We start from the raw sequence: 18,217 nt of genomic DNA on the forward strand, positions 1-18,217 counted from the left end.
CATTAAGTTCATTTTCTCCAAACCACTAAAAACTTGCTTGGCAACATTACTGAACACTTATTTAAATGGTAATGGTAATCTCGGCGGAGACAGTAGTTAATTGTAGTTACTTTGGTCATACATAGAAAAGTAACCTTCGCATATCCTGTAACAACTGTTCAAAAGTTACTTTTTCCTCTAATATAAATTTTACTGCCATAATCACGTTTTCTCAATGGATAATAATGCACACTTAGAAAATGCACACATTAATTGTTTATGGGATATATATACGCAATAACGACTGCATAGTCAACGTAATTTTTATTGTACACAGTATATGAATATTTATATCTTTGAGTGATTTTACATATTTGAGGGAGTTTCCACGGAACTTCCAGCAGAGCGTTAGATGATTTCACACAGCGTTACGCTTAGAACTCACGGGCTTATTTAAGCGTAAATTCCTGCATCGCTTTGTCCTATTACATATTTACGATAATTACAATTTAGATATATATATTCATATGCTAGTACGAAATGGAACCGATACTTTTAATTAGACATCATATAGTGACTTTCACACCACGCCAGTGCAAAAGACTTACTAGCTGTTTTTTGTATTTCTGTATAAGCTACCTTTTTTTACAGTCATTTATAGTTTGCCAGATTTGCCAACGATCCCGAAAGTTCATCAACATACTGAAAAATGCAGCGTCAAGCACAGCGTAGTATGCACAAATCAAATTTATACTTAGATGCATATTAAGATGCATTTCGACAATAATGTTCCTCTCCTGAAAGTTGTAAAAACATTTTCGATTATATTTGACACCTTTATAAGCAACTTAAACGACAACTCCTATGAACATAGAACACACTAGAGTTTCTCTCACCTTCATTGACTTTTTCCGTACCAGTGGACGCTCAGCACGACCACAGATCACAATAGGAAACAATATTTGAGACACTTATGCTGCTAGTTTTGAGAAACAGTATTGATGTACCTGCAAAATGTAAAATATGGAATCATTCTATTTCAAAACAATATAGATGACTAATCAGAGTAATTCCGGTTGCAAGAAAACGCCTTAGGCGTTTTACGTCCATTTTGACAAAAATCTTAACTTACGCCTTAACGGTCATCAAAACTAGCAGGACATAATAAAGTGAGCTTGTGCAATAGAGTATACAAATGTCGACTATATATGAAAGCACCTCCACGAGTCACCGGTATCAGCCCCGCAGGCTGCAAAAAGGTGGAACATAGTTTTCCTGCAGTTAAAAACCACCATCGTTTCTGACACGGAAACTATGCTGCCTCTTCGAAAGGGTAGCAAAGGATAGCTGAGCTAGTTGATCATTCTCACTCGGCTTTTCAGAGTCATGTCCTGTTCTAGGGTCTATCAAAGATGCCAAAATTTGGGGTACACGACATCTTTATACGCCAGTTTCTCATACGCCAGTGAACAGGGGATGCAAAGATCCCCGAGTCATTTTTCGAAACTTGCTGTACTACATTATGATAGGTACTTGTCCCGATTGAATAGTATTGTAGTTGACTTAAGACTGTGTTACAAATGTCGAACAATTGATGATTTATTTCGGCTGAATATAAATATCCCATCACTTATCTTGGTTGTTTTTTTTTTGCTGTTGAAAAGGAAGAAGCCTCGCCTAGCTGAAGCTGTATCACACACAGGTGTAGCATTACTCATATATCAGTTTAGCGGGTACGTCGTCTTCACTCTGTTATAGATTCTTAGCGAACGCAGACGCAGCGCTGCAAATATCGAGAATTACACTATTATTAGCGTGTACAATGCTGGCGCCGGATTCAAATTAGCCTTTGGTCTAGGTTGAATGGATTAAGACCAAAAATGAACTCCATGTCGCATACACATTAGTGACGGTAATACATGTATCATGAACAGGAATTAGAGATATTTAGCGTGCTTTTTTTGCCTGTATTCCTCTTCCTTATTCCACCTCTAAACAGATCCCCCAGATACTAAAATCTCTGGATTCAAAGAAATTGTGCATAGTAATGATAGTGCAGTGTAACAATATCGTTCATTATTAGTAAGGAAGATCTGCACTTTACTTATATAGAAGTACGTCGATGTCTAAATTTACAAAATAGGAATCGGTGCATAAAGATAGTATTATTGAATGTCTTTTCATTTCCAGGTCTAACTCGATAACGGAATTAAGCATGCTAGTACGTATGCCCACACATTCACTAAGAATAACCGTCATTAGTTAGAAAATATCTGAACCCAAAAAGACGAATAGCATTAACGTTTCTTTCAGTGATTGCAGCGAATTAGGCAGATGTAGCTATGCTGCCACTATTATTTGAAATTTCTTAGTAGGGCAGCGATTCTGGAGCTTAATGGAAAAATTATCTAGAGTTTATTATCTGCAATTAATTCTTACAATTAATTAAGTAATGATTGTTTGAACCAAGAAAGACGTAAAATCTAATTGGTATGTAAAATAATCTAAATCATAAACAGGAGCGCTAGATGCTATATATCGTAACAATTTTCATGGCTAAATAATCTAATCAGACACTAAAACTTTACAGCCGATCATTGTTGTAAATGAACCTATCAAATCTCCTTTGAAAAGCATTCACTTAACCCTCTAGGACCACAGAACATATAATGTCGGTTACCTTAATTAAACGATTTTTGGTTTATGGCACACGCAAGTTACGAAAGACGTCGACTTTTTTTTAACGTATTTCGTTCTAAACAAAATGATATTGAAAGGGAAATCTGGCTCTGATTTCGTAGTGTTAAAACCTGCTATTAAACATACATAGCTTTCAGATATTAAGCATTTTCAAAATAAGTAGCATAATACAAGATCCATTATGTCAGAATCCTGAAACCTTCCAATTTGCGTACTTATTTTTTCAAATAATTCCTGCGATGCTACACGATCTCTTGGAAGGTGTTATGAAGAAAGACTCCATATTTCACAGCAGTGTTCTGATAGCAATAGCACACCTTCACAATGGCTTAGATAAAGCGGGTTTAGACAATCTGAGGGCCTTTTAGCGTTGTTTTGCTTACGAACTGTACAACCCTGATCGACGTTCACGACACTTCTACTATTTTTTGACCCGTACAAGGGCCAGCACTAAATAGGAGCACAGGTAAATTTCACCAAATCGAACCACAACAAAATCGATTAATGGCTATCTAAGAGGCAGAAGTGTCCAATATGGTCATTGGAGAAGCAGTTCATAGCTTTTCAAGAGATCAATGCTGATTTTCTACCTGAAAACGCTCGAATAGATGTTTTCGCTTCTATTGAAAGCACCAAAACGTTTCAGTATTTCTTATTATAACGCACACATGGTACTCTCATATTGCTATTGTCATTATTAAACATTCTTCATTAACTTTTTAACTTTAAACTGCTTTAAAAAACTCGTTTAAGGTGACAGCAAATGCATGATGTTCTGGTAATATATGGAAAATACAGCACGTACTCATCGTGAACAAATACTATTCTATAAGTAAAATACAATTCATTACATCCAGAGAGGGAGTCCCGTTAACAGTTGAACAAAATCATAAAGAAGGAACAATAGAGAATGAATGGTAATTAATCGGACAAAAGGAGATAGTATCCTAAAAGTCTTATAGAAAACGGATGAAAGATAGTCTTACGAGCCTATAGACCAATGACCAACTCCCAGATACAAAGTTTAATGCCAAAACACTGACTACTTTTCTAAGATTGAAAAGCTGTTTCGATTACCACGATATCACTGTTGTGCTGAGAAACTATTTTTTGGGAGAATATCTGTCTACCTATGAAGCCATGACTGTTTATTAAGTATCTCAGGAAATAAGACCCACCCATTACCCATTATAGGCATGGCGGCGGCCGCGACGGTGGTGGCTACACTTATAGAACGTAAACTACGAGGGCTCTATTTTTGTTCATAAGAACCCGAGCACGAGTAAGTTTAAACCTTTCGTTTTACTTTATTGGGAGGCTGAGCAACGCTTTGTGCATGGTTTCGTCACCATGTGGGCTACATATCTGGAAATACAAGAAGTTCGAAAATGCTTGTTTACCCTATTTAATCATCATCGCCTTCCTTGTGATTGGTGCATTTTAACAAATTTTTCGATTGCTATTTATCAGATGTCATCCACTAACCAGAAAGAGTGACTTTTTAGATAGATGTATTTATGTATAAATATAACTATACGTATATATAACTCTGGCATTATATCATTACTAAATACCAAGTGGTTGAATAGATATTTAGAAGCGCTGTGACCGTCAAAAAAGATACGGGGGCGAGAGAGAATTGCACTGTATCTCAGTTATTTGCGTTACGTTTGGGCGGCAGAGGCATTTGGCCGGATTGGTAGAGAAGAGTTACTCAAGCGACTGACACCACCAACACCATCATCGCTGCTGCCATGAGCCATCATCCCCAAGCCCAGTTGAGCACCGGTTGGCAACGAGCATAGACGAGGGAAGCAGCACCAGCATCTCTCATGAACGAGCAATCGCCCTCGAGAAAGTGTCCTCCTTTCCCACTTAGACCTAACGGACGATCCGGCCGTTCTCTGTGTAGATCGGGTGGTTAACCTGTCGACCGGCTCAGAGTATACCACTCGTAAGCACACGACACTTAGTGCAGTTCCGTCGGGAAAAGGGTGAACGGCGACAACTGCAGGAAGAAAAGCTAGGCAAGCCGACAAGGTAAGGAAACAAAACTAAAGAAAGAAAAAAGAGTGCGTTCTTTTGCTACTGGTTCAGACGTAATGCAAATTGTATGTTGGATCAGTGACGAATGTTGTTCCGACGTCGTAGTGCGCTTTTTTGTTGTCCTGTCCGTGGCTGTAATGGACCTTAAACCGCTTGTTGTTACTTCACCTATCCGGCTTACAGTATACAATAGTACAACCGTTCAATAAATTTGCTAACACGACGCGCACTTCTATCCAGGCGCAGCAAGAAAAAAAATGTAATGTATGTTCCGCAAAACTTAGAAAGACCAACCGAAAAACTTCGGAATTTTATTACGCGGTTTTTGCACGTAACATACTCTGTCTTTGCTTCTTAGGGCCGTCCCCCTACCGCCATATCTGCGCGCCGTGATGTTTATGAACATTTGAAATTGAAATAGCAGTTACACTTGATCTGTTTCTGAGGCCTCAATTAAGACGTTGAGTAAATACAAGACTACGTTGCCTCCCCGAATAACTTCCGTGGTTTATCCGTAACGTAGTGTATAAAAGGAAACATGACGACTACACTGAAGTTTCTTATACGTGCTCGGTAGATTTCTGCTGCGGCAAAATTTCGAGGTGTGCAAATCCGTAGAAATTTTAGGCAGTGACTCGTACAGCTTGGCGTACCCCAACAAAAGGAACCGATCCTGCATGTGAAGCGCTGATGAGTTTGTTCTGGTCAGCGAACTGATGTTGCTGGTGACTGCCAGGCTTTGGTGGGTGTCGCTGAACGCCGAATTCGGTTAACCGAACGAAGCAAACAGCTTCCTACGACCGCTTTCTAATGTGATGACACGAACCAGCCTTATTGTTGACCACCGCCCTAAGGCGTACCCGATACGCGCAGGGCCTGAACGCAAGAGGACTGACCGCCTTACCAAACGAGTACCGATGCCAAGATGGCTGTTGGGTCGGACAACCCGCAGAGTAGGATCAGAAGAGCATCCGCGGGTATATAAGAACCTCTCACCAACGTTGTATATAGATGGTGCTTCAGATTAGTCGGGTGCATATACATCCGGCGCATCGCATATTTCTTTTAATCTTTCCGCGGACGAGCGATATCCACATAAACAATAGCGTTCTTTTCATTGTTGAATGGATGAAGCACATGTCTCGTTTTGAATTTATCGCATTTCTATGCATCGTTTCTCTTTAAATGTATCTATTTTTTGCTTATTCATGGCACAAAAGCAATAAAAGACTATTTCTAAATCTAAACTAATCCTTTATAATCATAGAAGATCAAGCAAAGTTTTTTATTCACTTTTAAGCACAAGAGCGACGCGGTTCATAGTGAGTGACATCATAATCATGCCTCGTAAGTTTCTAACCTTTCTATAGAAAGCAAGCGTTTTACGAATTAAAGGTAGCTTCTTTCCAGGCTCATGAGAATAGCTAAGTAACCCATGTGACCTACCATCATGCTATGTATAGCCACTCCCTCCGAAGAAGACATGGAACTTCGGTTAGGGCAGTTAACATCATGTTCTTAGTTAGCACGATTTAGGGTAAAGATATTTGGCAGACGCTAGCAGCCAAGCTTGCTACCAAAGAGCAACAATAATGGCACATTTATAATAGTGAGCTCTTTATAGTGTTATCATTAGAAAGCGACCTGATATATCTTTTGAAATGAAGGAAAAGATAAAGAACATGTGAAACGGTATCCTCGATGTCTTTGCCGAGAGTCAACTCATAAAGTTGCTCTTCTTTTGGGAGATGTTTTGGTGTACTTCTAGAGTAAATAATTTGTACAGGTTATCTGTCACGGCGAGTTAAAAACTCCAGCAGCTGCCGCACGACAAAAATGCGATCCCATTTGTCGAAAATAGAATTGTCGAAAAATTCTAATAGATATTACATCAAGTTGTCTATATGTTAAAAAAAAGCCTCCGATAGTAGCGGACATTTGGATGGGATCAGTGATTTATCACTCGTAATCTAAATTAGCCCTTAGAAAGTCATCAGGTTTAGTGATTTGACAGATTTGTAGGTTTTGAGTTAATGATGATGACACGTCAATCAACGCTGAATAAAATAGGCTTTTGCTAAGACGGCGTGGATACCTGTAAGTTCAGCTTTCAAGCCCCATCACAGTATAAGGCTTACGTGGTGCTTGATATTGTCCAAACAAACTTAGAAAGAAATAGTTTTTAATGGACCCAGACAGGAAATAAGCAGCGTAGGTATCTTGTTTTTTACGAACTGCGCGAGGCTTAATAAGTTTTGTCTATCCTCTATGATTAGCGTATTATGCTATTAGCTAGATCTTCACAGTTATGTCTGTATATGCTTATGTACGTGCGCACACCTTCGGAGATGTTCAAATAACGACTTCAACTTAAACACAATTATAAGTGGTGACAAACAAGCCATTATCCTCCGTAAATGATTGTTAGGTTTTTAGCTAATATAGTTCGTTGAAATATTATCATTATAAAATTAGATGTGAAATGCACTAGAATAGATGAAGCAAGAAATCTCTTTCGCGATATCTCAGAAAGTGGACTGTCAAAGTTATGCTACTCAAGAAAGCTGTGGCCTGCATGCTCATGCAAAAATATTTAAACTAAACAAAAACTAAATACTACATCGGAAGCCACTGAGTTACTTCTTCGAATTAAACTCTCACTACAGCCATCTGCTCACCCGATAAGCCAATCAAATTGGCGTAATATGGAATCCAGTTATTTTCTATTAATAAGGAAGGGTTTACGAAAAGAACAGTGTCAATAAAAGTTGCATGTATTTAGAACTAAATTACCTTGTAAAAAGTTTAGTCGAATGGTTAAGGCAATAATTTCTCACAGAAACGCTTGCGTAGAAGATTATAAAATTTAGAATAATGATATAATAAATAATAATGATAAATACAGATTATAAATTTAGAATAATAATAAAGAAAAATAAAGAAGGTAATAAAGTTCGCTTTTAAGTTGAATAGGTAGACGTTGGTGATCTTTGTCACCTTACTGTAAATTACCTTCTGCTCAACTAATCATGAACTGAAAGTGCCTATCATTTAATATATTGGCGAGACGAAATCCCCTTGACAATTTGAAAAAAAGTTGTTTAAAAGCTTTTATTTTGCCTCTTTAATTATTATTTTTATTATGTTTTACTCTCCTTCTACTTAATCACATATAAATCTTTCAAACTACCAAGCGACTTCTTTCCTACTATGTTCGTTGCTCATAATGCTAGAAGGGTTTGTGATAGAAGACGCCGTAAATTTATCACGTTTTTGACAAAATAACATAGTATGTTATGCATGTAATTAGTTGTCATGAGCCTATAAGTTTACGGTAGGAAATGAAATAATGATCACGATTAAAGTACAATGCTGTTTTTGTACACGCCTCAATGAAGCTATGTTATTTTTATTATATCTGTGATTCGAAAAACAGTAAGCAGAATTAACAACATTACTCCCTTATTATGGCTCTGTGTTAGATGGCGCTAAGCAAGGAGCAGCAAAAGAAGGACGCGGAGATGAAACGGAATCTTGATGAAGATGCAGTGTGGAAACGCATACAGCAGAGCACATTCCTGCGGTGGGTGAATCAACACCTCTCACAAATAAACAAGACTATAGCTTCACTTGAAACGGATTTTGCAGACGGAATTCGATTTATTGCTCTGCTTGAAGTACTTTCGGGTAAAAAGTGTCCGTACAAATTTTCGAAGCGGCCAACGGTGCGTGGTCAGAAACTTGAAAATGTCTATGTCGGCCTTAAGTTTCTCACCGACGATGAAGGACTTAAACTAGTTAATATAGGTAAGTAACTGAATGTTGAAAGGTATAATATTGTGACTGGGGAGATACTCGGTATTTAAGTATATTTCATTGATTTCATCGACACTTGCGTCTTCACTAGTTAAGTAGAATGACAGAGTTTTCCACCACCTATAATTTGACTTAAAATGATATATTCTCTTTTACCATCCAACTTCACACATTTAATATTTTAGTAAATTCGTTTTAACCTAAAATCATATTCTGAAATAAAGTTTACCATATTTTTAATCGTCCAACTCTTTTGAGGTACTGCCTTTAGCTTGAGGTATAGTGCAGTATAGATAGTGCAGTTCCCTTACATTTACGAACCGATCATTTAAAATGCGACCCGTACATTTACAAAAGACATCTTAAATGGACGAAAATTTAAAGGAGTAATGCGCACTCTATCAGCAGATACAACGGCGTCATCTTGACTGGCGGAATTATGTAACAGCGTCTACAACAAAAAGAATCGGCAAATTTGCATAATAATTTGCACTATATTCTACAACAGTATAGAAAGAATTATTACAGCATCATTTTGTGTCTCTTATGCTCTGTGCAACGAAGATTTCATTGGTGCGTAAACAATATACAATGTGTAGCCGTTAGTTTGAACACAGCGCCAATCTTTGGGGAATCTTGATTGAGGAAAAGACATTTTGTAACGCCTGCGCACGCTGAATAGATTTAAAATTCTCGGCTTTAGCTTCCCGTCAGTAGTATCCTGCCTCAACATTAAAAATGGTGTTTCGTAGCTTGGAACAGACTAAAACTAACAGGACGTAGGGCAGCAAAACACCTAGGAACAGGCAGCTATAGCAACACCTCTGATAGTATGGGAACGGCTAGTTTTCGCCTTACCATCTCAAGCCACATGCCTTTAGCGATGCTTGCTGTTTTCGTGTGGGACTCGCGCTTGTGGTTGCCCGCACCCAACTCAGTTAATTGTTTCTAAATACTCCTTCACCTGTTTACTCTACTACAAGCATTTTAGGCCTAACGATGTAGATCGTTCTACACGCGGTCATGTTTTACTAATTCCTCACTTATCAATTTGCAACTTATTACTAGGCTATTGTTAACGAAGAAGAGATGCTAACATTATTTTCAAGCTGGAAGGACGTCAGCAACTTTATTTATTACTAAATAATTTATATAAGGGTTGTGCTATTCATTTTTAAAAATGTGTTAATTTGCGTAGTAATAGTAATAAATTGCCAAAAGTTATTTTAATAAATAGGACCAAAGCAAAAGCTAACCGCAAACAAATGTGTGTGCTTGGTATAAGATATAATACATTTTATAGATATCCATCGGACCCTGTGATGTTTTTACATATACTTAAGTATAGCTTTGGTTCTCTTCTTAGTTGACAGCCCAATAATTCCTGATAGAAAACGTCTATACAATTAAAAAAACTCGTTTAATGATTAGTCGTCGAGAAAATCAAGCTGGAGAGAGACGATAACATCTCGTAGATATTAGTTCGCCTAATGACTCATGTACTGTCTATGCAGAAAGCCTGTAGAAAAATAATAAAAACAAAAATTTGTACATACTACATCGAATATAGGCATTAAACAAATTTATTTAATTCCTGGCTGCTTAGTCTTCAGGCTTCTCCGGAGGCGGTCCACACGGCTGAATCATTTTGCGCATGAGATTAAAGCGTACTCGTGCCTTAGTTTCATTCTCAGCTATCGCAAACAAACTGAGCAGATTTTCGTGACCCATATATGAAGCGTAGGCGTCACGTTGTTGATTGACAAGCCACTCAAATTTTGTTGTGTCAGCATGTCCCGTACCGATGTATTTCGATTGTAAATGCTCCAATTGTGAATGGATATTGTAGCGCTCTGCCATTGCTAAGATTTGCCACAATATCTTTTGCCACCGCCACCGTTTCACCTAACCACACGAAACAAAATAATTCCACAACTGTACTTGTATGTGGTGCGAGACACCAATAAGAATGAGAGTTCTGCGAAAAAACGCCAGAAATAGAATATTCTATTGCGGAATACATATTTGCAATTGTTATCCATATATTTGATTTGAACTACATTGGTACATATATTGGTAGAATACAACGTCTGTGATACGACTGCACAGGTGTAGGTAGATTCTCACATCTTATACAGAACCTCTAGGCTTGAAGACAATGATGCTTCTACCGTTCAATGATTACAGCATCACTTTCACTGACGAATTACACTGTAACCGTTGTTTACAATTACGCAGAACAGACTTGAATGTTGGTAGAATATACTTACGTGTTTATGGTGAAAAAACAACCTATCTCACTATCTAAAAATTGTGTTTAGTTAGTGCAGGCACATAACAACAACAATGATGACTGTGATCACTGCCATCTGCCAGTCTCTGTCGTCCGCGTGCGTTGGTCGTCATGAATGAGCAACAATACCGAATAGACGCGGACAGATGCACTTCGTCAGCATCGAATCCGCTTTCCTAATTGGTCCTTATATGCGTGATGAGGCGAGAAGCGAAGCCGCGAATTTAGCTGAGCTTAGTCAGTTGAGACAGTCGGCATAGCTTTGCTTAGACTGGCAATAGATCTTATATCGTCGGCTAATGCGTGCTAAGCGTAGGTGTGACCATTGGCGTTACTTTGCTTTACTCATGTACGATAAAACAACCAAAACTTCTGCGGTTTTCTAGAAAACTTGGCGAAGCGCAGTTTGTCGACTGGTTTAAAAGGCAGATATCTTGGCTGTACACGGTCTAACGCATTTAACGCTTAGGGGAAGAGTCAAGCTAGAAACCCTCTTTTCGGTAAGGCGCTGACACAGTAAGGCAATGATTGTCGCACAATCGGCCAAAGTAAAAGGCAGCTGAGAAAGACTATAGAATGTTTGAAAAGTTGCGTTGTCCACTGGCAGAACGGCCAGTCTTTAAACAATTTGTTTCCAAAACTATCTGTAATATGATCCTATTCCTTTTATTTTTTTTTAAATATTCGTATAACGATTCGCATCTAAATAAATAAAAAAAAAGACCGTATTATAAAAGAAGTTGCTGTTGAATCACGTAAGTTGAACCAAATCTTTAACAAACTTGCGAGGTTTCAGTCAAAGCTAATCGTTTAAAAGGTACTTTTCATTTTTTACTTAATTACATAGCTAAATAAAGAAGCGTACGAGCATTGAGCAACGCAAACTTACCCCTCAAACGTCAAAAATTGACTTCGCTCCATTTTTCTAGCACCCTTTATATAGGTCGTTATTTAATCACATTTTTAGTGTAGGATATGCCTTTGACGAGGTTTCAATGGATGATTCCAAGCTTACTTAGCCAAAGCTTATTGTGACGGCGAACCATATTTTGTATAACATAGCCAAGTAGAAGGGGGCAATAAAACAGATTTAAAAAAATTAATAAAGTAAGATGGACCCCTTGTGTCGATTTGAGATGGCAGATGCCTGTAATTGTCGAAGCTGTTATACAAAACTATACAAGACTAATCATAAGAACTAAAACATATTTGACGGATACTATTTCTGCTCATTAGTCACGGTATTATGAATGCAAATATGTTTATGTGTGATCGTATGTTCAGATACTCATTTTGGGTAGAGAGACGACTGAGCCCAGAATTAGGACCAATAATCAATGCTGACTGAACTAGAACAAGAGTAAAATCTCAATATTTTGCATATTCAGCGAGGTATGAATTTTACATTATCTCGGTGTGTGAACTATATTTTTATGCATAACCTCACTATATTTTCAGCAGTTATTTTTATAAAAGCTAGCTTATTTGTGTATAACAAAGGCAGATTCCATATATGTGTTTATTAATAACTGCATATACCCACATATTAGAGTATATGTTCCAGCTTTTCTAGATGAAAGCAAAAATTCAACACACGTCAAACGAGCATCGCTGCCAAATAAAAATATGTATTTGCAATGTAAATACCATTTCTTGTAATTTTCTTCTAAAGCCTCTGTTTTGGTAATGGTAGAACATTTTGGAAAAATAGTAGAATTTGTTTCCATTATGGATTGGTTCACTGTTCCAAAACTGTTCGAACTGGATTCAACGAAGCATTTTACGCAAAGAAACGTTTATGTGTGCAAGCATTTGGGAGACGAACGGTCCACTGAAAATGGACCTCATTTTTGTTCAAAAAACTGAATTTTGGTAGTTGAAAGCATCCGAGAGAGATGATAGAGAAAATTCGCCCTGCCCAGAGAAGGTGACGGTTTCCGGCGTTTCGCTTCGCATATGAGGTAGCATTATTTTACTGCGAGTGGGTTGTTGGAGGGTTTTGTAGTACGTTTTAGAGAATGGGTATACTTAATATAAAGAGATGCATTTCTGACATCGATTGTGCTTGGTTTTTTGACGTCGTCAGAAAGCTGCATGGGCAGCCGTAGACGTTTGTGCCGTGTACATCTGACATATGACTTTACGACTGAGAGGACTGCTAGAAGAGGTTTTCTAAGTTGAAGAATGTCATCTTGAATGTATCATATGAGTGCAATGTAGACCGGCTAAATCATATGGGGAACTCGGCTACTCACTAACGCTCGACACCTCACCTGCCATCCATTGAGAAACGCGCACCCACAATGACCGGTTTCTACAAAAGTGATTATTGGTGACGAGGGGTGGTGTCGCCACGTCGATATGAAGCAGAGAAATTAGTTAGTTTATCAGTAAGGCGATTTTCGGCCCAGAACTAGGCCAAATTTTCGTTCCAAAAAGATTCTAGCTTACAGTTGACAGCACTAGAACGGTCTTTTGAACTGCGAAAATCCTGAGAAAGACAAGATGACCGGCGGAGGTCTGTACTTAGTTCAGCCGCATCGATTAAATGACGCTATCCAAGAGCAGCGACACGGCAGATAAGGCAGTGCCATCCCTCTTCATGGTAATGCCAGGCCACACAGGGAAAAAATCGTTCAAGAACTTACATGGCTGCAAAAAAATCTTTTCCGATCATTAGCAAATAAAAAAACGGAGCTATGCATTCATGAACAGTATCATAAAGGTGTACTGGACAAATTCTTTAATACTTGACCTGAAACAGAAAAGAAGTTAATACATTGGCATAGAGACGGTAGGAATCGTGGAGGGTGACGGCGAACACGTAATAAGAACATCCTTTGTTTTGAAGCTTTAGTGGAACGTCGCATTTTGTGTTAAATGAAAATATTTCCTTCGTAATTGCGACAATCCACCGAATCCATAGGACGTTAATAAATGTATGATTTTTTCACTTCCTCTATCTCTTCGTTGCTCTAGCAAAGCTGACAAATTATCACAGAATTGCAGCAGAAATTGATTAAAAAAAAACAACAGTTATGGGTTAAGTCAAGATAAGATATTAAACCAAACTGGATTACGGCAAATAGTCATCTAACAATCTGTTGTTGTACTAAGATAAGTGTTATAAAGTTTTGACGACATAGCAAAACAAACTCCCTTAAATAGGGGGAGAAACATCGCTACTGAGCGGAAACGATTCCGGTAACTTTCAGACAAACGCTATACTATACCGTTATATTATGTACTACAGGAAGCTGCACCTACTCTAAATTTTCAGTTTCAAGATGATGAATCGGGGTCGACACTGGATATGTTTGAAAAGATGTTTATTCATTGTCGTCAATTAAAAAATTGTCATTGTTTCAAGGGAGTTTGGTTTTAACAAACTGTTTTCTTTTAAATAAATTTGGATGCGATTTTTGTTGACAGATTCATCGGACATTGTCGACTGTAAACTGAAGCTTATTCTCGGTCTTATATGGACCTTGATTCTGCATTATTCAATTTCGTTGCCTATGTGGGAGGGCGACGATGAAAATTTGCTGGAAGGCAAGGCTAAAACCCCCAAGGATAGGCTACTTAAATGGATTCAGTCTAAGGTAATGTGATTTTGTGTTTATTGAATTTTCATAGCGACTTTTGTATTACTATGGTGTGAATAATTCACAGCATTGATCAAATATGTGAGCAAACGTAGTTGTAGTGATATATGATGGTAACTATAGTTTTTTTTGCGTATTTTTTTTGCGAGAACTCCTGTGACAAAGATAGTGATTATAGCTTCGAAGTGATACAAGATAAAGCAGTATAAGAGGTTTTCCGATTTTATTATAGATTCCTGATAAATCAGTAAAAAATTTCACTAAGGATTGGAACGACGGCACGACATTGGGTGCTCTCGTTGATGCATTGGCACCTGGACTTTGCCCCAATTGGCAGAAGTGGGATCCCAAGGACGCGCATAGAAATATTAAGGAGGCTATGGATGCTGCCGAGAAGTGGCTGGATGTTGCCCCGGTTAGAGATAAATACTAGACTTATTATTAAATGTTATTTGGATCCGATTGTATTTTTGATCAAATGTCTCATTTTATGCGCAATATACTGTAACTAGTATAATATACACCTATCCGTAAATATGTCATATGCGCAGGTACTTGATAGCTTCATCATAAAACTGTAGTAAATATGTATCCGACGGGAGAGTTAAGCCTAGACGGGACAAGCTGATAACTTTTAATTATAATTTGCAGCTTATCGATCCCGACAGCATGGCGAACCCAAAGGTTGACGAACTGTCAATGATGACTTACTTATCGCAATTTCCCAACGCTAAACTAAAGGATGCTGCGCCCCTCAAGCTTGAGACCAACCCAAAAAAAGTACGCTGTTTCGGGCCCGGTATTGAGCCGAAGGGGGTTACATGTAGTGCACCTACCAACTTTACGATTGAGACATTTGGTGCCGGTGAGGGAAACCTTGAGGCCTGGGTTGAAGACGACAAAGGAAACAAAACAAAGGTGCTTTTAAATCAGGATCTTATATAGATATTTGACTGAAATCCTGAATGGCGACTTTAGTTCCAAAAAGTTTTCCTCTGGTCGTTTGTTCTTGCTTGCAGCAAGCGGAAATTATCCAAGGATCACGTGTTCGCGAATTTAATTGACGTTGGTAATTTGTGTCACATATTTTATTGATATATTCTCAAATCTAAATCAATTTATGTTACTTGATTGATTAATCATCGTGTTTTTATGTATTTCTTTTATATATGTATGACAACCGTACGTTCTGCTGCCCACAACAATAATGTTGATAGGTTGATATTAAGTTGGAGGATGAGGGAAAGAAACGCTGGAAAGCAACTTATACACCGAAAACTCAAGGCCCTCACAATGTGTTCGTCAAGTTTGCCGGAGTGGTAGTGCCCAAAGCACCATTTGCCGTCAACATCGAAGGAACTCCAGGAGATCCGAAGAAATGCGTGGCTTTCGGTCCTGGTATCGAACCCAAGGGTCGGCCTGCCGGCAAACTAACATACTTCGATGTCACGACGAAAGGTACGAGCGTTTGTTTATTTAGTTCGAGTTATGAAGCCATATATCTTACTAACCTAACTGTATCGGGGCAGCGCGTGATGGTAACTGAGTACAAGTTTAATCGATATTCTTGAATATACTTGTTGAATGAGTACTTTCATGAACTTGCTTTTTCAGGGGCTGGATTTGGTCAGCTTGAGTGTGTGATCACAGATCCAGATGGCAAAACAGCGAACGTACCTATGAAGCTGGTCAAGGTTGCAGATAACCAATACAAATGCGAATATTGCCCCGTTAAGCCAGGTCCTCATACTGTACAGGTTCTTTTTGCTGGCAAACCCATTCCCAAGGCTCCGTTTAAAGTCAACGTTGGAAATCGTTAGTATTTAGTATTTTTTTTTACCAACGTACTCTACAATTAAAACTAAATGCACAACCCTTGAGAATTTGTGAAAAGCTTGGATACGGTTGTTTGTATTGCCCAAATTTGGTCTGGAAGTTCATAGACAGATCAACTAAAGTCAAAAATGGTATCGAGCATCCTGAGATTACAACAACGTTTCAATGGTAGAGCGGCACTAATCGTACGGGATCTGAGTTTGGTGAAATGACGCCGCACGCACGGTCGAAGGTTGATTTAATATGTACAAGTGACGTAATATTTATTATTATTATATATATTATTAATATTATTAGTTCAGCGGTTTTCAGTATTTAGATATATGCTGTGTGTTAGCGGCAAAGTAACAACTTTGCTGGGACATTTCGTCTAGCACAAAAATATAAGATAACTGCACCAAGGTAACACGCGAGAGTAAGGAATTTATTGAATCAAGGAGTATAATTACTTTGACGCGATAATTGCAGTGGGATAACATGATTAATTCAACTATGTTTCAAGTAAATATTAAAGCACACATATATGATAACTACAGCCGGGCAGCTGAACTGTTGCAATATCCTAAGAAGAGAGCAGGATGAAAACTGCAAATAAATTTATTGCAGGACAATTGCAGAAAACAACGAAATTGGCCTAACAGAACCTTTAGGGTATTGCAACCGGACGGCTGAAAAGGTGTAGGCCTGCAAGCGAGCTTTTCTATATGCTTTAAGTCTAAATGCGAAGTCGATCAAATGCCTTGGATCTAAAATAGGGTGATATCTAGGTACAAAAAACTAATGTTAGGTAAAACATAGCAATCGCAATGAAATAACTGTACTAGACCTTTGCTTCACGTTAGGCAATATGTAAAATCAATGAACAAGTTTAGCTAAATCAATCAGCGCGAAATTCGCGGACCCATATACATATATATGGGTCCGCGAAGATGCTCGCAGGTTTATCAATTTCAATTGAGGCCGATTGTACGAATCTTTCTATAAACTACTTTGATATATAGTAAAACATTTCTTGTGCATACTACTACGTGCGAGATATTTTAATATGTTAAATGCATTCGTACGGTCACATAGCATGCAATACTTTTCCGTGCATTTTACTCGTTGTGCACGTTTTCCTTAAATTAATCGATGTTTTGTTATATCAACCTGTATAGGCATAAGTTTGACTTTGGTACCACCAGAGTGGATCTGTAGCATCATATCACAGGGTCGAGAAGGAGTACGCATTTTAGTCAGACGCGGTTTGCTTAAACACAGAACACTTTACTATAAAGATACTCATTATATTACCGTTATCTTAGCACGGAATTTATATACCACCTACAATATCAAGGCCACTCACTTTTGTTAGCTTAGGAGCTCGAAACTGTTACAGCAGTAGAACAGGCAAAACTATAGTAATCTTCTTAATCATTTGTAGCGTGCAACCCTCGTCGGGTTAAGGCCTCAGGCCGTGGTCTACAGAAGAAGGGCGTGCGTGTACAAGACATTGCCGACTTCAGGGTGCTTACCACCGACGCTGGGGACGGAAACGTAGAAGTGGAAGTAACAGGTCCCGATGGTAAGCCTGTGCCTGTAGAAATTGTGCAGAACAAAGAGAATCCTGACCGCTACGATGTCAGTTACAAACCTCTCGCAGAAGGACCCCACAAAGTAGTCATTAAGTATGGCGGAGACGAGATTCCCAAATCCCCCTACGAAGTCGGAGTTGGTCCCTACAAGGAATCTAAGATCATAGCCTACGGACCCGGTCTTAAAGGAGGTATCACCGACAAACCTGCGAAGTTCATTGTTGATACTAATGGAGAAACGGGCTCTCTCGGCTTCTCCATTGAAGGTAAGATATTTTGTTTTCCGTATGCATCTGTATTGACTTGTAGTAGTTATAATTAACAATAAATATTATATCTTCTTTTATAGCCTTTACATTACAGTACAA

At 38.4% G+C, this 18,217-nt stretch overlaps 2 protein-coding genes across 4 annotated transcripts in view; one reads left to right on the forward strand and one right to left on the reverse strand.

Moving 5' to 3' along the window:
- Positions 1–4,597: 4,597 nt before the first annotated feature.
- cher (filamin A protein cher) overlaps positions 4,598–18,217 on the forward strand; it is a 35,030-nt gene continuing 21,410 nt past the window's right edge. Inside the window, exons 1-8 of the mRNA XM_022847973.2 lie at positions 4,598–4,719; positions 8,208–8,532; positions 14,267–14,436; positions 14,672–14,854; positions 15,091–15,357; positions 15,657–15,897; positions 16,054–16,254; positions 17,699–18,115. Coding sequence (XP_022703708.1) covers positions 8,208–8,532; positions 14,267–14,436; positions 14,672–14,854; positions 15,091–15,357; positions 15,657–15,897; positions 16,054–16,254; positions 17,699–18,115 — 1,804 coding nt within the window. The 5' untranslated portion in view covers positions 4,598–4,719. The remainder of the gene's footprint in view (positions 4,720–8,207; positions 8,533–14,266; positions 14,437–14,671; positions 14,855–15,090; positions 15,358–15,656; positions 15,898–16,053; positions 16,255–17,698; positions 18,116–18,217) is intronic.
- On the reverse strand, positions 10,087–11,017 carry Sf3b5 (splicing factor 3b subunit 5). 3 transcript variants are annotated; one of them, XM_086971820.1, is made up of 2 exons: positions 10,812–11,017; positions 10,087–10,446 (listed from the first exon to the last, which is right to left on the reverse strand). In XM_086971820.1, the coding sequence occupies exon 2, from the start codon at positions 10,399–10,401 to the stop codon at positions 10,144–10,146; it is 258 nt and encodes an 85-aa protein (XP_086827946.1). In that variant the 5' UTR covers positions 10,402–10,446; positions 10,812–11,017; the 3' UTR covers positions 10,087–10,143. The 3 variants fall into 3 exon arrangements, with proteins under 3 accessions (XP_086827946.1, XP_086827947.1, XP_086827948.1); XM_086971821.1 differs by lacking the exon at positions 10,812–11,017 and adding an exon at positions 10,669–10,805; XM_086971822.1 differs by lacking the exon at positions 10,812–11,017 and adding an exon at positions 10,683–10,796.

This window comes from Varroa jacobsoni, unplaced genomic scaffold, assembly GCF_002532875.2.
Source record: "Varroa jacobsoni isolate VJ856 unplaced genomic scaffold, vjacob_1.0 scaffold_1320, whole genome shotgun sequence".
NCBI lineage: Eukaryota > Metazoa > Arthropoda > Arachnida > Mesostigmata > Varroidae > Varroa > Varroa jacobsoni.

Excerpts from the sequence above, each read along its gene's own strand:
- Sf3b5 (XM_086971820.1), bottom strand. The coding sequence starts at position 10,401 with ATGGCAGAGCGCTACAATATCCATTCACAATTGGAGCATTTACAATCG.